At 43.4% G+C, this 26,409-nt stretch overlaps 1 protein-coding gene across 3 annotated transcripts in view; it reads left to right on the top strand.

Moving 5' to 3' along the window:
• The first annotated feature begins 2,023 nt into the window (after window positions 1–2,023).
• Window positions 2,024–26,409, top strand: part of ABCA1 (ATP binding cassette subfamily A member 1) — a 90,384-nt gene continuing 65,998 nt past the window's right edge. For 2 of the 3 annotated variants that reach the window (XM_027708621.1, XM_027708619.1), the window contains exons 1-3: window positions 2,024–2,129; window positions 17,157–17,301; window positions 23,355–23,448. In XM_027708621.1, the coding sequence (XP_027564422.1) occupies window positions 17,236–17,301; window positions 23,355–23,448 (160 nt within the window). In that variant the 5' untranslated portion in view covers window positions 2,024–2,129; window positions 17,157–17,235. Of the gene's footprint in view, window positions 2,130–11,285; window positions 11,404–17,156; window positions 17,302–23,354; window positions 23,449–26,409 lie in introns of those variants that run through there. The other variant, XM_027708620.1, reaches the window with a different exon arrangement.

Genomic DNA, 26,409 nt, shown 5'->3' with positions numbered 1-26,409 from the left:
ATTTTCAGCTCTTCTGCGTTAACATAGCTCTGTTTCCACTGAAATTAAATCACCAATTCTTTTTAAAATCCCATCCAGTATAAACTGCTCTCTTTCGAACTCCCTTTTATGTGACCCGAGCCATAACACTCTGTTTATTGTAAACTAAATGTGCTCCTTCTCCCTGAGTAACCATGCTGAAATTCTTTGTTTCAGAATTTAAAATCACAATCCAGTAAATCTTTGGAAATGTGTGAAGATGGAAAACTCTAGTATACGGTGAAGAACACACAGCTGCATTTATACATTAAAGACTTAATTTTTATTTCAGTTTTAAGCCAAATGAAGGTACAAACAGAGGCAATCTGCTGCAGTCAGTGATGTTATGTAGCAGCTACATTGGGGAGCCCATGATCAGAATCAGGAGCCTTTTCATTTGTTCAGCCCTGAGCCTGTCTGTGAGATGCTGACACACAGGGACTATGGGAAGAAGCTGGGATCACTGACAAAATGGATGAGATGGCTTTCTTCAGTGTAGAAGGGTCTACATCATTAATTTGAATATTTATTGCTGTCTGTGACACTCCAGTGCATTATTTCAAATTACAATCAGTCTGAACTCTTTGCTTTCAGGTGTTTGAATTTCTGTGCCACTCAAAGAATACCATGGTGGCAGTCTGAGCATAGAAATAAAAGCCAGGAAACTCGAAGATACGGTTCCCTCAGTAACCATGTATCATCCAGATGGCTCATAATAAGGCAAAGCATTAACAATATGAACGATAACATCAACCACTTCACTGCAGAAGAGCACTGGCAGTGCATTATGTCTGTAGAGTGAACCATAATTTAGAGTTGCCTGTCTTTCGTGCATTATTTCTTTTCAGCCACAGAGCATTTTATGCACTGAAAATGCGCTGCTACACTTTCACAGACTGCATTGCATGATTTTACAGTGTTCCTGCCATGCAACAAGCAAAAAATTTGGAAGGGGTTGCATGATGGGTGATGTTTCTAAAAGGGGCCCCATTTGGGAGGACACCTTCAGCCATCAGACACAGATAAAACACATTATCACTGGTAGTTAAAATACATTATCACTTATGGATTTTGTATTTGGAGAAAGTCAGGTTGGTCACTGTGAACTGTTAAAAATAAATTAAGGTTTGTTTTTATTAAAGTTTGTGATTGGTTGCCAGTCTCTCCAGGAACTGACACAACTGAATCCAGCATTATTTCTGGGTACGTATCCAAGTGTTGGCTTTCGCATTTCCTTGCCTTTCCACTGCCGTAAGTGACAGGGAGGACAGCACATCTGGTCCTGTGGAAGCTGTTCATTGTTGACTGACTGCTTTCAGGCCAACACTCTTGGTTCACTCAGTATGCTCTGTAGCTGTGCAGCGGAGGATGTATCTGCGCTCAGCTTGTGCCGACTCAGCCCTGAGGATGCGGGGAGCAGTGCGGGCCTGGAGCCGTGGGCGGCTGGAGCACAGTGACCTCGCTGGTCACTCCGTGCCCGGGTTTCTGCTCTTTCTTTTTACGGTTCTCAGGAAGAGTCGGCCGAGGGGTAGGTGCAGGAGCCAGATGCGAAGGGCTGCGATGCTTCTCACGCACCTGGGACCGCGGAGTTTCGCTAAAAGCAGTGAGTGCAGCTACACCACGGACCTCTCTCTCGCCGTGCGAGGACGGAGCGGACATACCCTGCCGCGAAGTTTGTTTTTGGCTGCACGGTGCACGCCCACATGCAAATCGCCGCGTCCCCGCCCCCTCCAACAGCAGCCGCAGAGCAGGGAAAATAAAATTAAAAAAAAAAAAAAAGGGGTGGGGGGCAGTGGGGAGGGGGACAGGAGAGGGGGAGAAGAAGGACAAAGAAGAAGGGAAAGAGCGGACAAAAAAGGCAAGAAGGAAAAGAGGACCTCAGAGGGTGGGGAAAAGCGAGGCTCCTGGGCGGCCCCGAGCAGGGAAGGGGCGGGCGGCGCGCCGAGGAGGGGAGAGCGGCCGCCCTATAAGAGGCACTGCGGGGCGGGGGCGCCCGACAGCGGCAGCGGGGCCGGAGTCGGGGCCGGGAGAGGGGCGAGAGGGGTGCGCGGAGGAGAAGGCGGCGTCGGCGGCGGCTCCCTCGGGACCGACGGCGGCTGCCGGCCGGGGAGGTAGGATAGGAGGTGGTGGAGCCTTGCGGGACGGGGGGGACGCGTCGCGGGCGGCTGGCGGGGAGGCTTCCCGCTTGTCCCCGCTCCACCCGGAGCAAGCGGCACAAAGCGAGAGGAAAAAAAGGGAGTAGGGTGGTTGGGGTGGTTTTTTTTTTTATTGTTTTGGTGGGGGGGAGGGGATATATTGTTTTGAGGGTTTTTTTTTCTTCCGACGTGGTGGCACTCGCTGTGCCCAGCGTGTCGGGAGCGCGGCTCAGAGGATGGTTTTTCGGCGTAGCGGCGGATCGGAAAGGGGCTGATAGTGCATGTGTGTGAGTTGTGTGTGCTTTTTTTCCTTTTTTTTTTTTTTAATAGTTATATTATTTTAGCTTATCCTGAGCTAGGCAACTCTGACTTGGCAGCACTCGCTCACCTTACTGCCGCCTCTCCCTGCCCCGGTGGGCTCCAGAAGATAACGGGAGGGTTTTCATCCCCTTCACCCCTATGTGAATCCTATTAAGTCGCGGGGGTGGGATAAGGGGACGGCCGTGGGATGAGGGGGCGCGTAAAAATAATAATAAAAAAATCTATCTGGCCGCTTTTGCGATGGGCAAGAGGCTCAGTTGCATGCAACAAATCATGCTGCTGCGTGCCAGACTGTTGTGAAGTCTGGACTGCTACACTCCAATCTATTATCAGGCTGTTGTTACAAAAAGCTGGAGCTGCACGGCAGCCCAGATGCTTAAAACGTGCCTGGAAAGATATTCTGATTCTAAATTCAAAGTTCATATTAAACGTCATTTTTGCTTGTTTTTAACCAGGAGTGCCCCCTTTCCCCCAGCTGTTGACCTTGGATATTTTAAAGGCTGTACAAATAATGTATTTGAAGGATATGGATTAACACATTAAAATTTGTTTTGGAGGTGCTTTTGAAAATGAGTTGGTGCTTGTACTGCAGAAAACAGCAGTGTCTTGGGGATGTTCCATTGACAACAGATGGTCAAGCCTGCTGCCGAAAGGCTATTGTAATTGAGCAGTCTTGCTCAGTTTCGAAAGGGGGTCATGGTAGTAAACATTCTGTGCAAATGCTTTTTGTTCTTGGCCCTTGTGGCACAGCTTGCCTCCCTAACAAGTGGGAATGGCAGTGTGTGCTCAGACTTTCCCGCAACACAAATCAGTGTGTGATGCCCCAGCTGGCTATTAAGCTAAATGGATAGTACCTGGGACTTTGTGGTGTCTTACTGATGTAATAGATAAAAATAGTGTTGGTGGGTCTTCACAGTTCATTGTGCAAATTTAAAGTTTAGTTTATGTAAGAGTTGTGTGATAGAGTCTGTATCTGGTATGGTCTGGACAAGTATGGGCAGGAGTTTGATGCCTTCACTCATGACATGGAGCACCTTGTTTCCCATTTGGTAGGGCTGATTATGGTAAAAATTAAAGTCAGCTCTTAACAAAAGAAATTTGGATCACATGGAACACAAGTGTTGCATGATAGAACTTAGGTTGAAACTGTGAAGTTGAGAATACTTCGCATTAAATAATAAAGTTTGATTTTATTTTTTTTTTAAATGCTCACTTTAGGTGTTCTGAGGTGTTACCAGCTGGCCTCTGGACTGCAAGAGATGACAACTTGCTGTGATTTGGGGTTAGAATGGGATAATTCAGCAGCTAGCCCAAACTGTTCATGATAACTGTCCCCTGACAAGTTGCTGCAGGACACGTAGGTTTTTGATAGGTGAAATAAACACCTGGGGTGCAGCTATATATAAGGTTCTGGCATTTCCAGGGGTCATGGTAGTCTTTTGGATATTTGTTCAAAATTTTTTCTGAATAGAGCTGCTTAGCAGTGCAAGCAGGTACATTGAACGTTTCTTAATGGTCTCTTCACACAATGAAGTTGAGGCACATTTATAAATCAGTTTGCCACAGGCAACAGCTGGCAAACCTTTTTTTGTACTGCTGAATTTTTTTCAAACCCAAGTCTCATTCAGTGGTGTGATCAGAGACTTGATCTGGCGCCAAATTCAGCATATACCATCATGGTGTTATATAAAGAGTAGCTCCTGGTCAAATGCTGAACTACAGAAGATGGAACACCACGAGCTTAAAAAAGGGTCAATGAACTTATTTTGGCCTTTGTTCCTGGAGTGGCCTTTTCTCTAGCATTCCTTAGGCTGAACTTCTCCCTGGCTGTGTGTGGGTAAACCAGGCTTCTGTGATTCAGGAATAATCCTTAGTGGCTTTGGGAAAGCGACAGCAGGTCTTCTATGCAGAATCTGGGTTGGAGCATTCTCACCTGTTAATCAGGTGTAATACACACATTTCAGAAAGCAAGTCCTCCCTTGCCTTCATCTCTGCAAGCCTGGTGTCTCACCAGCAAGTTCACCTGGCAGAATTAGACCCACAGAGACAGGGCAGGAGGAGGATTGGTACTAACTCATCCATCTGTGGCTAAATATGATCAACTCTGCTAGTGTTTATTATGTGCATTGCACCATGCAGGCACAATATTTCTTAGGGTGTGGTTTCTTCAGAACTTTAATCCAGAGTAATTGAAGGTTACCAGTGAACTAGTACTGGACCTGCTTTATTTTCCCTGGTCTGCTTGCTCTTTTTTTCTCTCCCCGTCTATTTCATCCTTTGTGCTGGCACTGGAGTTCACCAGCCCAGGGTGAGTAATTGAGAACTAACTCTTCTTTTTGTTTGGTGATTTTTTTTTATTTTTTTTTTTCACCCCAGCATCCTGTGCTCAACATCTTCTCATGGCTTTGTGAGCACTGGTGCATGCACAAAGATGATGACAGAAGGGGAGCAGAAAGGGAACCAGACCACCACTTTGTTTAAGTAACCTTGAAGCAAGCACCCATGGTGTTTATATAGATCTTCTAGGCTGGGCAACACACCAAATCCTGGAATGAGTCCAGAGGCCATGGCTGACTAAACACCAGCATGTTTTGATTAGGCTGGTTATTCCTGATGATTCCTGTGAGAGGGGCTAGAGTCAGAACCTAATGTTTAGTAAAATACATTTCATACATTAAATATATTTTTCTTGATCATCTGAGGCTGCTAGGCACTCTGCCCACTTTCTCCATGTCTGATGTGTTAGAAATTCACTCTCTCTGCGATTATCTCATATTTATGCCAGCTGAGGATTTTAATTATGAATAGTTGAAAGTTTTTTGTGTAGTTGATGAGCATGCACATCTGCAGTTACTTTTATTACGAGTATAGATAAAAAATACCATGGTCAGACTCTGCTTGTAGTGTTCAAAAGATGATCACCCCAAAAAAACAGTTTCACATTCTGAAGCTGCATGTTTAGCTTCTGTTGATTGTACAAAAGTCATACAGATCCACTCAGAAGAACTACCATGACTAAAACTACTGAATGGAGTACCTGGCATACACTGTGTTCTTTTTTTAAAATTGGTGGCAGCAAAGCTAATCCTGTCTTTTTTAGCATTTGTAGTTGGGAGGAAAAGCATATGAGCTCGCCTCAGACTGAGAGCAAGACAGAGTAGGATGGAAAACTGTTGATGCAGCTTTCCCGACACAGCAGGCTAACATGGCAGGAAAAATGGGAGCATTCAGGTCTTTATTCATTGGGTTATTAGTAAAAAAGCTTAATCATAGATAATAAAGATGCCCGTCATTTTGAATGGCATAAATATTCACATACAAGCTGACCTTTTTCCTCTTCTCTTATTTTCTGGAGGAGTGTTGCCTAGCAGAGCTCTGTCTTATTCAATGAGATTGGTTTGCCTTATGCTGACTTTGTTAGAGAACAATTGGAGTTAGACAGAAAAAAGAGAGCAAAAGAGCCTTTACAAGACTGTTCTGGTTTGGGCTAGATAGCAAGGTTATTCTCTGTGAAAGAACAAAGTCCAAGCCTTTGGCCGCACAGTTCAGAGATAATTCTGGGGATCTGGTTTCCTTTGTAGCAAATTTAGCCAGGGCTGTGTGGAAGATAGAGGTGGCCAAGACCTGTTACCACTCTGCTCGGTTGACTCTCTGAAACACTTTGCAGTTTTCCTAGCCCATTTTCAAGTGGAATGGTTGTTCCTGGGAGCAGGCAAGCAATCAAACCATGCAACAGATATTTATTAGCACAGTAGTTTGCTGTTAGCTTAGTAAAATTCCAAATTAAGCCATGTGGAAGGTCTCAGAGCAGCAGTTTTGGTGGTTAAATGACAAGAGCAGGGCTGGGGACCAGGAGAACCTGGATCCCAGCACCTGTACCCATCTTTTAATGACTTGGTGCATTTCCTCTTATCTGCTTTCAGCGTTATTATAATAATGACATGACCAAAGTTTATACTCTCTATGGTAGAAATGAAAGCATCTGGGTTTTTTTTTCTCACCAGCAGCAGGTAACACTTCTTCTTAAAGACTATAGGCTGTGTTGCTAATGTCAGCAGCCTGGGTTTAAGTCCAAGGTTTTCAGAGGTATGACTGCTTTTACAGGTGGATTTTTGTGCCTTAAAAAGAAACAAGCAAGAACAATCATAAGTGTTCTTTTTGGCTGAGAGCTGTATTTATGAGGAATATATTGATATTTTGGGGATCTATTGGTGGGGTTTTTTTCTCCTCCCCATATTTTAATTATGCTCCCATAACAAGAATTTGGCTATGACTGACAGTAAAAGCAGAGTGTGGACCAAATTTGGATGGATTAAAAAAAACCTCCAAACTCTCCTCATCCAAACAATAAAGTAGCACTGACTTTTTCTGAGTGCAGATGCATGGACATTTCATTCTGGTTCAGTACAGGAGTCAAAATTCAAAATCTACTCCTACCCTGAATGCAGTGTTCCTATTTAATAAACTAAATTGATCCTTCAATTGTATTTTTGTTCTACCAAAGGTGCTTTTAATCTAATTTATTTGTTTTAAAGTATGTTAGATATTTAATTATTCTTTGCTCTATTAAATCAGAGTAGCAATTCTTACTGCTTTGTTTCCCAGCTCTCTGAAACCTGTATTTAAATATTCATTGTAAAGTAATGGAGTTTTTCTACTATCTTTGGAGAGATCTGGACTTGCTTCCTTCTTCTAGCAAACTGATACCATCACCTGTACACCCGCTGGTTTCAGACTTTTTCAGATGTTATTTTTCCCGGTAATTTTTTCATTCTCCTGATTGCCAAGTCTCCCTGTTCTTGTGACATAGTCTTAATATTCCACATCACTAAATGTATCCCCCCAGTTGTGTTTATATATGAACCAAGACACAACTGCAAAACTAGGTTGTCTGATGCAAAGCAACACTGCTTTGGTTCCAGTGGAACTTTCCCAGCACTGTTAAGGATATTTAAACTCAACCTAAAAAATGCGTTTTGAATCCTATATCCATTAAAAACTTGCAAAGCTTCTTTTTGCTCACCTAGCCTCTCCTGCAAGGTTATTGCTTTTCCCTTTAGCATTTCATGCTACTTCTGCACTTGCCTGAAGTGTTTTCTGTTCCAAGCCATTTGGTTGAAATTTAGGTGAACACCTCTGTGCTTGGTCCGTTGAACCTCTTGGAGAAAACTGATGGAACTCTGTCCTGAATCTTTCTGCATCTTGAAACGTACCTCAGGACATGAACAAATTCTGTCATCCTTCTTTCCTGGATATGGTGTGTGCGTGATGTTAAATTAGGCATGCATTAGCCTGCTTTGTGTGCCTGCTAAGTGCCATGCTGGCCCCAGGGACTGAAGCTCCAGCAGCGGGGTATGGGCTGTACAGCTGGAGCTGGAGAATAGAAAGTGTGTGGAACAGCTGTTTGCTCTGTGGGTCAGGCAAAACGGGAAGATTGGCACACACTTCCTGGCAGTGTGCCCAGCTAACTGCGCTGTGCCACACCTGACACAGCAGGTATTCAGGCTGCCTTATCACGTGCTGGCTATTTTCATATTCTTCTACGAATAACTTTAGAGATAAGTGGTTATTGAAGTCTGCATGGGTTGCCGAGATTGATCATAAATTTGTTCTTTGTCATAGCCGACACTCACTGCTTTCATAAGTACTTGGGCATCTCTTTATCACTTCAATGAATTACCAGCTTCCATATCAGCACTGTTGGATGGTAGCCATGTGGGAGCCGAGGTCCTGTTGTGGCCCTATCTGTTGTAGGCTTTGTAGACTCAAACTGTGCTCAAGCTGACAGTGGCTGCTAAGTACTGACTTTGCCAGTTTATTGCTTTCTTTTGTCAGTGTCATTTCCTTGCATTGTGCTAGAGGCTTTTTCTTGGCTGCTGTTTTTCTGTGTAGTGCAGGGTTATTTTTGTTCCATTTGCTGTTACTTAAAGCTGGGGCACAGATATCAGTGCATCTGTGTAGATATCCAGCTTAACAGACAACTTATGCTTATGAATCTCAAGGGCACCACTGGGATGTTTTCGACATTATAGGCCATGTTGTTTTTTGCTCTGTTACTGAATACATGCACTGGTTTATGGCATGATGTTCCAAATAGCAAAGATGAAAAGGAAAATAAAGGTACAATTTCTTTTGATGTTACAGGACAGGCATACATCTCAAACTGCAGCTTAATCTTGTACTGGACACAGTTTGTGTCCTTGTCTTCTCCTGAGATGAAGGAACAAGTTACAAACACAACATGCAGGAGAAGACACCCCTTTCCAAACCAATCCTAAAGAATGTGATGGGAAAGCTGCAAGGCTTGATGTCTTTGCTCAGACAGAAGTGATAGAAGATCTGCAGTAGGATGGTGGAGCACCTGTCAGCATTGCACTTTGTTAAACCAGATCTGTGGCTGATTAGTGTGAATGACTCAGTGACCAGAATGTGCTGTGGAAGGGGTGGTGGTCAAAAGTGTTTCTGTCCTAACGCCATCCAAGCTTGTGAATTTCTTTTGGGAAAAGCTGCTTTCTTGGGGAAGCTGTGCCTTTCTTTTCCCCTTTGAGGTTGCTGCCAAGCAGAAAAGTACCTTTTGCAATGTGAAATTCTTTACCCTTTCTCCTAGTTGCAGATATAATGTCCTTAAACAGGATGTACCAACAGCTGGAAAAAGTGACTGAGACTGTGTAACACAGCTTTTTGCAGAGTGTGTACTGACAATACTATACTTGCTCAGAGATCAAAGCTTAATGGCGTGAATTGTGCTCAGATGTCGCAATTATTATTTTAGCAGGATGTTCTGTTATTTCTAAAGCCCACTAGAAAAGAGCCATTCTTTGAGAGCCCAGGGAAAAAAAAATCATCTGCTAATTTGGACTATGGATTTTTGGACATTGGCCGTGATAAAGTAAATCACATTTTGTGTTTGTTTTTGCCAAGGAATGGACTAGATTTTTGCCTTTTTTTTTTTTTTCGTGGGGAAAGTAGGGGACATTCAGTGTAATGTTTAAAGTTGAAATGCTTCACGAATTTCACAACCTTCCCATTTTTTTTAGCTATTTGAAGCTTTTTTTTTTTTTTTTTTTGGTAAAATAGATGACCGCATTTCATCTTGCGTCTTATACTTGACACTTAAGCAATTCCTCTTGCCTAAGTGCATGCCACATTCCCTTGCATGTGCGTTCCTTTAGGTCAGTCCAGCTGTGGTGCATGCAAAGTAGACACCTTCCATTACATTGGAGCTGTGCTTGTTTTCATCAACGAGCCTTTTAAGCGTGCTGGAAGTAATGAGAACCAGCTGTTTTGGTGATTCTGGGAGGCTGAGCTGTGACAGGTTCTTCAGAATGACTTGGCATGTTGTGTCAAAAGGAAACCTTATAAAACAACAGCCATTTTTGAAAATATGTATCTGTGTAAATGTGTAAGGAGGCACTGAGGACTCTGGAAAATATAGTCAGGCTTGTATTTATGGAGTACTTTAACTAGTGCTGACTCTGGAGGGAATTGCCCCATATGGCTTGTTTCTGATTGGTAAGGATAAGGCTCACCAGTGTCCCAGAAATACATCTTGGGAGTTTGGCTTTGGCAGGAGAGGCAGGTTAAGTACTCTGAAGAGTTTAGGGCCAGGAATGTCAGTGCTCTTTGTGTTAAATCTAGGCAAGGTCTTTCAAAATTATCATCTGCTCATATGTTCATAGTGGAGCATTCAAAAGGGCTCAGCACACAAAATACTGACTTACGAAAAATCAGTTTTCTCAGTTCTCATGCCAAGGCTAAATACCTTTAGAAACCACTTGCCATTTTGCCTAAAGAGTTGGGAAGTCAGGTTTCTGCTCCTAACATGACATTATGTTAAGCCCAAGTCTTGTCTGAGTGAGATCCAGGCTCACTTCAATGTGTAGTACCTAGTGCAGCAAGCAGAACCTAATGTAGGGCTTGGGTTTTGTCACTAGTTGCTTTAGTAACAGCAGTTCAAGCAGGTTGTGAATAAGTATTTTATTGTTGGCCTGTTGCTAAAAGGAGTTCTTTTCCACTGATTGGCTCCAATTTTCTGTGAGGTTGGAGCCCCTTTAAAAAATTAAGTAATTTACTTAGTGTTTTATAGCTGTGTGTGTGCTGCCTTAAGGAGCCTGTGGATGAGTGAGAGGCTCTTTGTCTTGGACCAGAGGTGGCAGGTCGCTGGAGGTATTCCATGAGACTCCTCCATCAACTTCCTGGTATTTTGGCTTTATTCTGTAAATGATGGTTTTACAAAATTTGACAGGCTCCTCAAGGAGGAAAAATGAGTTAAACTGGTTGTGAATTATCACAAAGATGGATCCTTAAAACTGTGCCTGTCATGCAAATCACTGTTATTTAGAGGGCTGATGTGGATGGCCATGTTGAAAGCAATATATTAGTTGCCTTCAGTATTGGTAAGCACTGGAGAACAAGGCCAGAACCTGTTTACTACCTAACCTGAGAGCAGGTGGTCAGTGTGTGAACTGATGCAAACTAGTAGAGGATCTTGCCAAGAATTGCCACTAAAATGCTGTTGTTTGTTGTCCTAATTCTTGCCTGCTGACCCAGAAGCACATTCTTAGGAACAAGGAGTTGGTGTAAACTCTGTGGCATGACCTAGGTGATTTTTGAAGAGGAAAGCACTTCTCTGTGAATGACTCTTTAAATGGAATAGGAAACGTTGTGTCCTGTATTCATTTGGCAAATGGGAGAGAAGTGTCCTCTGTGGGGAGGTTATGAAAGACCTGCTTTTAGTGTCTGTGTGGCTCCACTGATAACGATCCTGTGTCCCAGGCAGAAGGCTCTAGGTTCAAAGCTCACACCTCCACTGCTGATCCTGCATTGGTTGTGATTGCCACAGAGTCCAGCCGTGCTTAACCCAGGAGACGGACGTGTGAGATCTGCTGGTTTTATTCTGATCTCTGCTTTTGTGTGCTTGTGGCCCCAGGTGAGTTGCTTGAACTCTGTGCTGCTAATGCTTTATATGGCACCTCTTTGTAACCTAGTTCAGGCTCTTTGGCTTAAAACATTACTTTAAAAGGTCAATACTGTTATTTATATAAAATTATGATTATTTAGGTGGCAGTTTCCCCTCTTTCCTAGAGCCCCCCAGTAGGTGCCGTAAGTTTTTTGACTGCTCGAAAGTTTTAGAGATGGGAATGTCAGATTTGTTCCTTTGGGTTTTGCAAGCTTTGTGTGAGTTTTGATCATGATGGACATTACTTCTGTTTCTTTATGCACTTCCTGTTTCTCCTGTGGATATTAGCTCCAACTAGATGATTAGCAGCAGGATAAAAAATTATTTGCATTTATCCACAGCTGCTCTTTATCTGACCTAATCTTAACAGAATCTGGATTAATACTGTTTTTTCCTCTTCCTTTAGTCTCATTTGAAGTTGCATACATGCGAAGTACTTTCTTGGAATTAAGGAAGTTACAATGAAAACATCTTCCCAGTGCTTATGCCTTGAGAGTTTTTATGGCCTTGCACAGTTTTAAGTTCTACAAAGTGGATGCAGTTGTGTAAGAGTAAGTCTCTTGGTTACAACTGCTGTGCTGGAAGAAGGGAAATCCTGGTGTTTGGCAGAGAAGTAGCCAAGACACTAGACCTTGATTTGGGAGACAGGGATTTGATTCTGGACTCTTGGCTTAATCTGTACCTCTGTTACACTAATCCCCATCCAGGCTGCTAGTTCTTTGGTGATTTGTCTTGTGAGAGTCAGAATGTCAGTTCATAAGGCAGACACTTCCATCCTGTCTTTGTGTGTACAGTCCTCGTGGGGACCTGATCTCAACTGGTGACATATGGATCACTGGGTTTGCAGAATTCACATGGCTCATGATCCTGTTTCCTTCACAAAACGCAGCCTGACTCTACCTAAAAGAAATTGATTGATAAGACATCCATCAGCCTTCACAAAGAGGACTGTATTTCTGCTGAAGTATGATGTTTGTGCCTTAGTTGCTTCCTTTCTTTGAAAGTGGGTCTCACTTGACGTGATACTTATGTAGACAAGATCTATTGGAGTTAAGCAGATGTACGACTTTTTGTCTGGGGCAGAAAGCCTGAAGTGCCAGATCATGTCTGCTTGTGGCAGGAGAAAACACTGGCTCTAGGAGCTCAAACCTGTGCTGTGTCCAGCAAATAATGCCTATTTTGCTCTCATAAAGGCAAAAATCATATGTAGCCATCAGATTGGCACTCTCCATGGCCACTTGATCTGTGGAGAGTCGCCAGTGGTGATAGCTTCTGTGATGTGGAAAATCTGAGAGGACAGAGGCTGCTAACTGATTTCACAGAGGCCACTGAACCTTCTTCAACTAATAAAAGCTTTTTAGCTCTGCTGACAAGGACTTACTTAAAGTTGTCCATAGTCTCTTGCCAGAATCATGAAATGTTCCAGTCTAAAAGTTTGATAAGTTCGTTTTGTTCCCTCTTGAAATAATGATATTTTTTTTAATTTTTTTTTCTCTCCAGGGGAAAGAGTTTTTTGCCCCCCCACCCCCAAGAAAGCAAACAGCTGCATTGTTTGCAGAAAGCTGCTTTTGAAGGCCATTTTATGTTTACTTAGTACAGACACCAGGCATGGGGGTGGAGAACAGATTCTCTGCCACTTGAGGTTTTTCCTCTCTAAATCTACAGCTGTAAAAATACATTTCTGTGTATTTAAGGTGGATTAGATCTGAAGACTGTTGGTATACCACCTAATGGACTTTTCTACAGCCATTGTATTTCTAAGTAGTGGATAGCACTGCTCTAGAAAGAAAGGGTTGACCAAAGACTGTGTTTCTCTGTTATTGTTTTCAGAGATTGCCCTGCAGCCTAACTTTCTTTTGAGAGCAATTTTCTGAATTGCACACTGAGTTGAAATTGCAGCCCTGTAGGTCTGGAGGCTGTGCAGGTTTTTTGCAGCAGGGCAAAATGTCATGTGCAGGGAGTCTTCTGCAAGGAAGGGACAAGTGTGTGGACTCTGTGCTTTAATTGTGCCAGTCCGTGTTGTACTGTGGTACTTTACACCACAGAAAACTAATGCTGTGGGGATGATTTCTTGAAGCTTTTCTTACCTTAGACAGAAACAGTATTTCTGCTTCAGAGCGTTCTGGGTGAGTGTCAGGAGTGATCACTGATAGCTACTGCTGGCTCAAAATTTTATGTAGGTAAGACACAAAAGCATGCCCTGGAAACAAGCTGTGTTTTGGCACTGCAGTGCTAACTGGCAAGTTGGATTTCCCAGCTATGTTGAACTTATCAGGCTGGTCTGAAATGGAGATAAAGACGAACTTCAGCTCTAACTGAGCTGGAAATGTTGGGTCTATCACTTTTTTCTGCATCTCTGTCTTACAGTTCTTGCCTATTGTGAGCTGGAAGAACATCTAAAAGGGTGCTAACCCATTTTGCAATGATATTCTTAGTTTGCAGAGCACTTTCTGATGGATTAGTAATTCAGTGGACCTAGTTAACTTGTGTCAGCAGTGAACCAAATATGTCAGCCTTTGTACATGAAAATCAGAGGCAGCTCTAGGCATTAACAAACCTGTGTTACCCAGTTTGTAACAGATACTGGGGCACACAGTGTCATTGCAGCTGTCACCCAGCGTGGCTGGAAGAAGAACTGGATATGCTTCAGGTTCAGGTGTTGTGCTCTCGGTGATTAGTCCAGTGTTAGGCTCCATGGCCTGGTTTAATGCAGGGACTTAGCTGGTATGGCTCAGACTGGACAGTCTTTAAAAGTCAGTATTTTTACATCATATGAAACCTATATCCAGGCAAACTGGTCTTATTTGAAGGCCAGGACTTTTGCTGTGTTCCCAGTAAATTTAGCCCAACTCCAGAGAGCTGAAGTTCAAGCAGGTGGCACAGCTGAGTCTTCCTGGCTGTGCAGGCTTCTGAGATGAGCTGATTAATCAAATACTTGTCCTCTCTCACTACAGTCTGCTAGTGTGATGGGAATGCTACAACCTCTATAAAGCAGGATTTCCGTGTTCTGGATCCCGTGGGCTGACTGCGATTGCGAGGGATAAATATTTGGATTTTCACTGATAGGCATTAAATCGACTTCCCTGACATTTGCTCAAACATCCCACAGACCGCTTCAACTTTTATTTTGCCTCTGTGCAGAGTATTAAGGTGCAGGAGTAGGGCCTAATTCCACTGAGGAGAATGCCAAAGGCCTCTTTGACTCTTGGTGGGATCCTTCTTGTACTCTTCCCGTGGCACTTCATACGCAGGGATTTTGGTGTTTATCATTAGTTGTTGGGAAGCATTGGAAATCAGTTTATTGCAGAGAGTTAACAATATTGGGGGGCTGGGGTTGAAATATAGAGTGGGTACCCTGTTCTGAAGATTAAAAAAAACCCTGTTACATAAGTACCAGTGATTGTAGAAGGCCGTACAGTCGCTTCCTGTCCTCTACTCCTGTATGCCAAACTTTTGCAGTGGCCGCAGGATCAGATTCAGGAAGAAAGGATTATGTTTCCTGGCATGTTGGACAGCACAGCAAACCAGTACCAGCATCGTTGTGGAAAAACGCTTGAAAAGATTAATTCTCCCAGTGTTTTGTAAAGTGATTTTGCACCAAGTTAGTGGTCGCAGCGTGTTTGTGTACTATGTGAGTAGCAATCCAGGTTTCTCAGTAGTGTGAGTAGAAGTGTTACCAAATCCCCCAAATCCTGAGCTGAAATGGGACAGTGGAGGAGGTACAAAGGAGAGGTGATAATGTTCCCTGCTTAGTTTTGTTGCTAGGTTACATGTTAATTGCAGCTTGAAGTGTGTAGTACTGACATGCAGAGGAGGTGCTGCAACCCTTCCAAACCTGTGAGCAAAGGTGTGCTTTGGGTCTACGAGCATGTGTGCAGTCATCATCAGCCAGGGTTTGTCCTCTAAGATTTCCCCACAAAGAGCAGGGTCTTTTTCCCTGCTGTGGCCTGTCAGGTGGCTCACTCTAAGCATGTCTGAGAATTCTATCAGCCAGATGTGCATGCAGCTGGAACGTGTTACTGTCAGGGTGCTCCAGCCAGCAGCAAGCACTGTGCAGGGAAGGTTGGCTCTCCTGCCAGATTAGTTTTGGGCATCCCTCTGTGAAGAAGCATCTGTAGAGGTCATGTCAGTGAGTTACAGCAGCACCTAGCAGAAGTTAATGAGCCCATGCTGACTGTCCACTCAGCTGCCTGCTTGCTGACATGAGGTTCAATTTGTAGGGTTTTGTAGGCATCTGTTATTGTTCTTTGGTTCTCTGTGCTGGCAGTAGGAAGCACTGTTGTCTTGTTGTGATACTATAGTGTAATTATCTGTAGAACTCAGTGTAATGGGATTAATTTATTTTGTTAGTCACATTAAGGAAATAATTTTGTGACACAGGCCTGTATTATTAAGGGAAGTTTTCATTCCGCAAGTCATTGTAATAATGGAATTTACTTTTGGATGAGACTTAAAGATCACAAATTGTTCATCAAAGCTCAAATTGCCATTTAACATATAATCTTAACTCCAGTGTAGGGCTGGTCAGAGCATTTCCCGAGGAAGTGTTATGTTCCTAGTACGTTTGTGAACTTTGGGAACCTTCTCAAAGCAGTTTGCAGTCAGGGAGGCAACTCTGAATCATAGCACTAGGGTACTGGCATGTGGGACACCAAAATCAAAAGCATGTGTGTTCCCAGTTTAACAGGTGTTTGAAGGAATGGTTCTCTTGCTGTGTTTTTGGATCAGCCGCTACTTGTCTTGTTAACACTGAGTCTGTCAACAGAGTATATTCAGGTACATAAATCAGAATTAATTTAATGTGGATTAACTGAATTCCCGTGTGAACACTTACTCAGAATTAAACTACTCTTAATTTGAAGTGGCCTTAAATTCAAAAGTAAATTAAACTATACCAAATTAATTCTGGAAAGAAAGGTTTAATGACATTTAACTAATGTATTATAAGCTCACCTTTCCATATGATTGAGTCTTCCTGGAAGGCTGTGTACCCAAGCCTATACCATGCTATTATTAATAGCTACCAAAGAGATTAATGTGTTTTTTAACCCTTTATACTCTCATACTCCAGCAAGATGCATGCTTAATGCAGCTGATTCTCAATAGTGCTGGAGGCCAGGTGTTTGCAAAACCTGAACACTGACTCAACAGCAATTTTCCATTCATTTTATCCAGATATTAACAAGTCTGGGGTCATTCTTAGTCACTTATCTTCAAGGAAATGAACATTTCTGCCTTGTTTGTTAAATGCAAAACACTTTCTCCTACAAGTGGTGATGTTGGTTGGATTTCAAAACAAAGACTTTGCTAATTTGGCAGCAGGCTTTTCACCACTATAAAAGTAAATATGGAAAGAAGCATTAAGAAAAAGGGTTGAAATGTATGATTCTGTCTCATTCAGAGGGGTCTTTAAATCAGCTTTCAAATACTAGTATTTTTCTTATTCTGGGCTATTCTTGCTCTTGGAATTCTTGAGGCAGAAAAGAAGAAAATTGCCTTGCAGAGTGGTGCTTTGGAGCTCTGAGGTAAGAGACAGTGTGTCGATCTAAGCCTACTGAGACCCATGAGATTTGGCTGGAGTGCATGGGATAAGAAGGCAGTGGGGAGTACCATGTGGGGGCTCCAAGGTCACAGAGTGCACCCTCTTGTCTTTCCCTATCTTGTTGCCTTTTCTCTTGTGACTCCCTTTCAATGTGTTTCCTGTTTTTGTTTTCTATCCTTAGTTAATGCCTGGCCACAAACATCTGTGCTGTGTACTGCTGCTGCTGCACAAAGAAAGCTTCTAGGCTTCGCTTAGGGAAGATGGCTTTCTGGACGCAGCTGGGATTGCTGCTATGGAAGAATTTCACCTACAGAAGAAGACAGACTGTAAGTATTAACCAAAGGGTGTTTTGAGATCTTAAGCTGTTGCCTTTTAGCTTACTTTTCAAGCAAAATGGGGAAACATCCTGTATTTTACTTACTGTCTTTCCTCTGGTGTTCCCTGACTGAGCAAACTGATCTGACTTTGGAAAGACCCAGTTCAAACTGAAGAGAGTGATGGGTGTACAAAAACCAGAGGGCTTGAAGGAGCTCAAGACTTCTGTCCTGAATTCCAGTGTGAGAGAGTGTTGGAGTACTGAACTGCTCATGTCAGATCAGGCAGAGGTGTGTGCATCCTTGCTGTGTGCAGCAAGGAAGATGTGAAACAAAAACCTGTGCTGTGACCTGCTCCACTCCGTGGGTGAGGCATTCCCAGGCTGCAGGGATGTGCCGATGAGTCTAAAAGCTTTGGAATATTGCAAGCTGCAGCAACAGCAACAAAATTCTGCCATTTCCTAATGGCAGAAATGGTGGAGACAACAGCAGGCATCTCCAGTCACTTAAACCAGAGAGAGAATCCCATTATGTAACTTTACAACAGGAGATATAGATTGAGTGGCATGAAGCATGTTCTTGTATTGGCACAGGGATAAGCCTAGGCAACTGATATTTTTCTACTAAGGTGTGTTCTGAGTAGTGTTAAGTGCTAGCCTCACCACGTGTTAACAGTGTGGAAATGTACCTGTTCAGATAGACAATACCTAAGAAGAGTTTCTCCTTGCAATAACAAGGGCACTGGAGTATGAATTCAGCTTGATGTTCTTAAAATTCTTTTGCCTTTAGGTTAGTGAGACCTCACAGAATGCTGTGACTCTTGCAGATAGCTAAAAGCCAGAGAAAACATGCTGTTGGACATAGGCTTTTAGGGAATAGCTGTGTTGGATAAGGGCATGTCCTGTGCAATAGGCTTGTTCAGAGGATCCAGAATGTTAGATCTGACCTTGAGGAGACATGAGTAGGGAATGTGAAAGGAACATAAGGCACTGAGGTGGTGAGTGGAAAAGTGGTCTCTCTGATAAGCTTTCTGAACCCTCCAAATGTCAGGGTGCTTGCCAGCTGGTTGGGTTGGGTTGTTTTAGGAACTCAGTGTCACAAGCGAGGGGAGGCTATCATATTCACCACTGGGGACGGTGACAGTCCCAAAAGTCTTCACTCAGGTGTCTGAGGCTTGTTTTTCGGGGTCATTTTAGTACTGGAATTAGTCCATTCTTCAATAAAACAAAGGTGCCTCATTGCATCTTTGACTTTTCCTGTATACCTCTGTGGTTAGAGAGCTGACAGTGATGACAAAGTTCTTGTTTTGCATGTTTTTTTTCCCTTGCTTCACGAGTCTTGATCTCCCAGGACAGAACTGTCCCCTCAGAGAGGTCATGGACTGTGTCATCTGCAAGGAATGAGGTTATCTGCTCTCTGGATGTGTGGGCTGGCATCCTGACTCTGTGAACAGCCTCTTAGTTTATAAAAAAGTTACAAATGAGCTGGAGAAAGCAGTCTATAATTGGCTATAGTCCCTTAAGATTGGCTCTTCTCAGCTATTGCCTATGTAACCTAGGCTCTTGGAGCTAAAAACATCCTTCCTCCCTTACTACTAGAGGTCTTACTCTTGACTCCTCCAAAGCTCCCTTTAGAATGTAGGGGAACTCTAGGATGTTGTGGGACTTTCTGGAGCAATGCTTAAACCAGGAGGATATTTCAGAGGAGCTGAGTTTTACACTGAGGATGATGGCTTTTTTTTGTGTCAGGATCTTCTGAAAATAATAGAATTACAGAATCATTAAGGTTGGGAAAGACCTCCAAGATCATCAAGTTCAGCCTTTGACTGTGCCAACTAAACTATAGCACTAAGTGCCACGTCCAGTCATTTCTTGAACTCTTCTAGGGACAGTGACTTCACCACCTCCCTGGGCAGCCCGTTCCAGTGCCTGACCACCCTTTCAGTGAAAAAATTATTCCTGATGTCCAACCTGACCCCTAGCACAGCTTAAAACTATGTCCTCTTGTCCTGTTGCTAGTTTCTTGGGAGAAGAGAACAACCCCCATCTTGCTACAACCCCCTCTCACATAGTTGTAAAGAGCAGATAAGTTCTCCCCTGAGCCTCCTTTTTCTCCAGGCTAAATAGCCCCAGTGTTGCACCAGGTTTGAAGGTTTCTTGAAGAGGTCTGAGTTTAGCATGGATGTCATGTGAAGGTAGGTGTAGGCCAGCTTACTGAGCAGCAGAGATGCATTTGTATCCTTTGGTGATACAACACAATAGGCTAAACATTCTGAATCTGCTCAGCTATATCTTGGTACCTTCCAGCAGCTTCAGTACCAGTTTCCCATCAAGTACCCCAGAGGGCCTGAAACTCTATTCCATGCTGCCATTATTAGTAATTTCACAATGAAGGTCTAGGATGTGGCTTGTTTTCCTGGGATTCCTCGTATTTGTGGGGGTTTTCTCATTAACAGTTGCCATTTGAGCTTTACCTGAAGGTGTCAGCAGGAGAAGGCCACTTAACAGGAAATTGCAGAAAAGCAGCAGAACACCTCTTCTCACCGTACTATTATCATGTCTGCACAGTTGTTCATCTGTTTGTTTTCCTGTTAGGACACCGTTGTCCTTGAGCTGGGTGTGCTGATGAAGGCTCTCTCCCATTTGTACTTAGTGAAGATGTAGCCCAGAAGTGGTTTGATCCTTGCCCTTCTTCCCACACGCCAGCCTTGGCTTCCCGCTGAACCTCCTTGTTGGCTGCTGTGAGTTTGGGCTGCATTGCGAAAGCTGGGTCCAAAGCTCAGCCTGACGTGTGCAGTTCAAGCGTTACTTTGTACTGGATAACTTCCAACACCACCGGAGTGGGGGGAAGGAGTCTACCGGGGATGGGGGAGGGAGAGAGGAAAGAAAAATCATGTTCAGGGATCGTTGTTTAAAAACATTTCTCTCCCTGCTTTTTTTTTGCAAATGAGGGGACACCTCAAACTTGCATGGAAAGACTGGTCAGCTGCTGGTAGCTCCCTGCATTTGAAACTGGACCATAAAGGTGGTGAGGGGGGTTGGCAGTAGATGGGGTGATAGCTTAGTTAGTTCTTGCTCAACAGATTTCCTGTTGACACAGTGTAGAGCTCAATATTTGATGGCATCCCGCATCATCAGCAACTGGTATAAATTCGGTGTGCTTCAGGGATTAGCCTTGGTAAAATAAGGAGTAGTTTATTCTTGGCTGAGTGTTGCTGCTGAATTCACCTGCTGTGTGCAAATGGGATGTTCCTGCTTCAACTCCCAATGGAGCAGGGATAGCAGAGGGGTTGGGTGCTTGAAGATTGATTTGAATATTAACCAAGCTTCTCTAGTAGTTGCAGCACAAAAGTTGGTGAGGAGGCTTGGCTTTTCAGTATCTACTTAGTGGGAACATCAGTGAGATATGTCCCTTTAGTATCTTTGTGTCCTCATCTGCAAAGGCCACAGTGGATGAAAAGTGCTGTCACAGCAAGATCAGGAAGGAAGCTGCTGACCTCTGCAAGCAAAGGAAGGTAATTCAGGTTTTGTTCAACAGCACAAAAGGCTGGACGAGGAGTCTCCGAGATGCTGCTGACACTCTGAGCTTGGCTCTGTGCAAGCCTCTGGTGCGGCAGTTGCCAGCTCCTTGTCATTAAGTAGCACTTTGGTCTCTGCCATGATGCAGCAGCCTTCAGCTGTAGAGGTGCAACTTGGTCAGCCCAAGCTGCATCCCTCCTTTCTCTGTCCTCTCTGAGCCTGCCAGGTTAGGCATGTTGTGTGTGGGGAGGCACACAGCCCTGAGCATGACTCTGTAGTTGCCCATAACCAGGCAGGCAGCAGAGGAGCTGTGTGTACAGGTGGCCAGTTCCCCCTTCAGCAGCAGGGCCATTTGGGCACTGCTGTCCCAAATGTCCCACCCAGTGTGGTGTGGCTGAGGCTGGTACTTCTCTAAGCAAGCCAGGGCTTGAACCCAAGGGCAGCATTTTCTCACTGGTTCTCTAGCAGTTGCAGGGCTGTGAGAGGCTCTGACTTCACTGGTCACCTCCAGAAGCCCCCAAAAGCCCAGCTGACACTGCCCTTCCCCAAACAGTGTAGTGGCAGTTTCTTGGGGTACATGCTGCTGACCTACAGCCTGGGTGGCAGAGGGCTCTTACTTGTGCCAGGGCATGGCCATTGATGCTGGTGGACTTGTCTTGGTTTCATAGCCACCCTTCTGTCAGGAGGAGGAAAAGTCCTGCTATGCCATCCTGGCAGCAGCTGTAAGGGGATCCTGAAAACAGAAGGCGTAGACAAGTTGTCAGTGCCCTAGCTCTGAGCATCTTTGATCTCTGGGGGCCAGAGCACTGTTTAATGCAGAACAAAGGAGGCTGTCCATGTTAATGGCTGTGTGTGTCCTGCCACTACATTGTTTATTGTAATAGGAGGGACCAAAGATGCTGAGACATCTTCCTGGCACCTTTGTTAGTGTGCTCTCTTTCTTATCCAGTAGTCATACAGTGTGTGCGTGAAAATAACAGATCACAGAATATTTTGAGTTCAGATGACCCAAAGGGATCATCAAGTCCAAGTCTCAAGCGAATGGCCCATACGGGGATGGAATCTGCAACACTGTGTTACTAGTACCATGCTCTAACCAATTGAGCTAATCTCGAGGTCCAGTGGGTAACAATATCTCAAAATTATCTTGCAGAGACTGACACTGTTATCAGGAGTGCCTGGGAGACTCTGATGCTCAATTTTTGCTTTTCAGATAGGGTTGCTGTTTGGTTTGATGTCAGCCATCAAGGGTATCTGTGAAAAGCCATCCTACATAGTTTCCTCTGCTGGATCAAGTGACCTTTGTTTGAATGCTCTGTTTTTACAATGTGAGCTTATTTTGAGGTACAGTAGTCACCTAGAAGCCTCACCTCAGCATTTGCATGGAGTGCCTTGTGCTGAGTACCAAGAGCCCAATTTTAGCTGTTAATGATGGAACATGGGAAAAGGTGTTTTTATGGGGGATTTTGTCTCCTACTGGGGTGCAGGTCTGGCTCTTAAAGGGGAATGATGTAGATCTCTCATTAGAAAAGAGTGAGTTTTCCAGGAAAGAAAAGGAAAAGAGTTTTCTTTACTTGACCAAGAAAACACTCTGTTTTCCTCCTTCCAATGACTGATAAGTATAAGAAGTGGCAGCATAAAAAGCTTTTGGGTTTTCCTTGTCTCATGGCTTTCCGAAAATCCATGTTTGGGCAGTCTTTCTGGAGTGGGAAAAGAGGGGTGTAGCTGCAGAAGCTCGAGTCTAGGAAGCCTCAGCTTGTATCTCAGAAGCTCTAGGCTGAAGAGTTGCTTTGTCTGCATGGTTCTGTGGGATGTGACACAAATCAGTGAATTTTTCTGCACTTCAGTTCTCTGTTTAAAAAAATGCTATGCACTTAATAACAGGCTTTTCTTTTTCTTGTCCAGTCTCTCTAAATTACTCAGTTATTTCTTTATTTACCTGACACTCCCTGCATGTCTGTAGATAACCTGGACCAGTGGGTGCCTACCTTGGGCAACAAACATATACATTAGGACAAAACAATAACTAGATATGAGCTTAAGCTTAATAGTTTTTCTTTCCTGATACCAATATACTTCTGCAGCACTGAAAGATTTGGCGTAGCTGTGCATCAGCACAGTTTCCATGCCTGATGTGTTAGAGTAGAAGCTTGGTGGCTTATTATGAGAAGGGGATATAAGTACCTCCCACTACCTCAAAATTATGAGGCAAAAAATTCAACTCTTTGCTGGGAAGATTCATTGGAAAGTGTTTTTTTTTCAGTCAGGGGACAAAAAGAACTATAAAAAGAAGCCAAAAATAGCCCTTTAAGCATATGTAGTTTAGTCCAATAACTGGCACATTTTAATGAGAAAAGCCCATAATTCTCTGCAGATTATCCTCTGAAGCTGGAGGAACAAACTTCTTGATCCTGGAATGCATAGGCAAATCAAAATGAGACAGTGCTTACAAAACTATTCTGGCTTACAAGTGGATTGTCCTGGAACCTCTGTTCTGACCTGTATTTTGAATGTGATGTCTTAATACTTTGTCTTTATTGTTTCCAGTTCCAGCTGCTGATCGAAGTTGCCTGGCCTCTGTTTATCTTCTTCATCCTGATCTCTGTAAGACTTTCATATCCGCCCTACGAGCAGCATGAATGTAAGTACCAAACACAGCAGCTGCACCCAGAATGGCTTTTGTTTCATGGCTAGAAGGTAATAATAATGCAGCTGGCAAGATGCAAAGAGCAGTGATTCTCTCCTTCAGTTAGAAATCCGTAGGGAGGTCTTAATAGCTCCTTTGCTTCCCCCTCGAGGACTGCAGTGTCTTCTGGCTTGTTAATGTTGCTCCAGGACTGTACATTGCTGCTCTTTTTCTTGCTGTTTCTTATTTTTTGCATTTATAATGAATTACCTGAGAATTTGCTGTAGAACTGTGACAGATCTGTAAAACCCACATAGAACGCAAATCTTATTTTTCATTGTTGATCTGTATGTGACTTAGCATGAAAGAATGCAGTGTTCTGATTTCTAAGAAATCAATCTCATTTCCAGGCAGTAATGTGCATTAATGTATTATAAAAAGCACAAGTGCAATTCCATTCCATCTAACCATCAGAGTGTCAGCTCTGCGTTTAGCAGATTCAGCAGTCATACATTGCTGAGGAAAAACTGTTCTGCTTTTTTCTTTACACCCTAAATGGACACAATTCTGCTTTTCTTTCAAAGGATGCTTGTTCTTTATAAATAACAATCTGTAGGCTTATTTGGTTGGCATTTGATTTAGGAAGCATGACTTGTTTATTAGCAACATGCTTTGTTCTACTGTGTTTGGTGACAGCTTCATACTGCAATTAGCTGACTCTGGAAGAGCTCTTTGTTTATCTTTCCTTTGCCTGATTGCTGCAAGGTAAGGTTTAAGGGTCAGCAAAACATGTTTCTGAAGGGCACTCTGAAGCATTTTGTTCTTAAAACAGGGCATTATGTGCTGTTTGCTAGATGTTCAAGCTAGTAAGGGTCCTTTTAAAGCTGAGGTGTTTGCAGTTTCCCGTTAAACTTCGGACTCTGCTGGTCCCATGTACTGCCTAACTCACTTTCTTCAGTGCTCAGCAGGGTAATTGAACCTTCTCTAAATTAAATCTCATACTTTACATGACATTTGAGTTGCCTCTTCTGACTGAATGTTACAGTGACATTAGGAGAGGTACCTGTAATATAGACATGAAGCTGAAGAGAAGCAATAAGCAGTCTGCTCAGCTGGTATAAAAAACCCAGCAACTCATTACGAACCAGTAGTTCATTTCAACTGTGGCAGTGCTGTATATAAACTCAAACCTAGCAAGAGCTGCAATTTCACAGAACTATTTAGATTGATCTTGTTAGTCAGTAGCCTCCTTGTAAATCATTTGCTCTGGCACCCTGGTGTCACAAGCAGAGTTTTAAGTCTTCCACCTGCACCCCTTTTTCCTTCCCATTTTTGTTGAGTGTTATTGCTTTGTCTGCTTTCTTAGTGTCCCCAGGAATTGTAGAGTATAGGACATCTGGTAACTTTTGAATTAACTTTTATGATTAAGTCCTCTTCATTTTTCTAAAAGGTTCTGTGAATAGGTTTCTAAATTATGTTTTTGGCATCTGGATTGGTTTCACTGAACATTCACTCGTATTCTGACAAATGTGGATGTGTTGTTGTAAAGTAAAACAGTTTTTGCTGAACTGTGAGCAGAGATAGAAAGAAGCTTTGGGTTTATGGCAAACTCTTTGGCAACTCTGTGGATGCCTTAAGGGAAGTAAGATTGCTATCTGTAGTAGCAGTGCTGTATGCTGTTATGAAATCACTTGAGGTAATGCCTGGTGATGACAATAACAGAGCTGCATGCAAGTGCTTTGTAGCCTGCAGATAGCCTCAGAATTTTAATGGTAGTCTTTTCCAACAAACAAGCAAAATTTTCAGTTCTCTTTTCCTGTGTGAGAAGAACCAAGGATTGGACTTGTTATCTTCTCAGGATTTCTTATTTCTAGCAGCTTGGCTTAGTGTGAGGAACTTTTCTGTGAAAACACGGGGGAAAATTTTGCTAACTTTGAAGTGATAGTTATGTGGCTTTCACCAGATCAATCAGAGAAGATCTCTTACATTGGTATTGAGCCAGATTGCTGACTTGTGTCTTCTAGAGCTTTTCTGTTCCTGTGACCCCTTAAGGTATTTGAAATGCACTTTACTGGGGGCAGGGGGAGGGAAACTGACAACAAGAGACTTCAATCTCTACTGAAAAGCTAGATGTTTGAAGCAATGTAATTGAAAATGGTGTGCTGTTGCACTCTATTTTCTGTGTAACTCATCTGATTTAATACTGGCAGATTCCTGCTTTACTCTTAGAGAAACTGCTGTCACATGCATCACTATGTGTAAAAAATTACCATAAACTCTAATGCACCATTTCTTTCCATATTGCTCTTAATAGTTTCTTGGAGTTCCTAACCATGTAAAATGAAAGACATGGAGGAGAGAGAAGGTGATTCTCTGGGAAATTTTACAAAAAAGGATCTGAAAGTCTTAGCTTTTTTTTTCCCTCCCACCTCCCAAGCCCCTCAGCCAAGAAGAACAAAAAAGCAAAATAAAACAAAAGCCAGAGAGATCAGGTAAACAGCTCTTCTATTTTAAACAGAGAACTAGGAACAAGAACTCTCTGGGTACTGGAAAAAATGAACTTTTGATTCCTCCACCTTTCTCCTAGACAGAGTCCTTGGCTTTCTCCCAGGAGGGCTGATAATACTCCCATCTTCCTTCAGCCATGTACATTAACCAGCCTTGCTGTAATTCATCACCTTTGATATTTCTTCCTCCTGGGGCTTTGGTACCTCAATTGAGGCTGTGGAGGTAGGGAACCAGCCCCCTGAGTGATCGAGGCACGCTGGGAGGACGGGATGGGCACCAGAGAGGAGAATGTGCATCTCATCATCAAAGTCTTGAGCTCTGAGATACTGAGGAAGGGGATAACCTTCCTCCAGGCTTCCCTCCCTAGTGTGGGGGTGAGGAAGGGAGCTCATGGCAGAAAGTAGCTAGACAGCTCATCTAAGGTGCAGGATCATATAAGGGAAGCCTTTCTTCCCCTTCACTGGCGGG

This window comes from Neopelma chrysocephalum, unplaced genomic scaffold (genome assembly GCF_003984885.1).
Source record: "Neopelma chrysocephalum unplaced genomic scaffold, ASM398488v2 Primary Assembly neopelma1_96431, whole genome shotgun sequence".
Lineage (NCBI taxonomy): Eukaryota > Metazoa > Chordata > Aves > Passeriformes > Pipridae > Neopelma > Neopelma chrysocephalum.
Note: the sequence above shows the minus strand (reverse complement) of the source record. Positions and strands in the feature narration are given on the sequence as shown.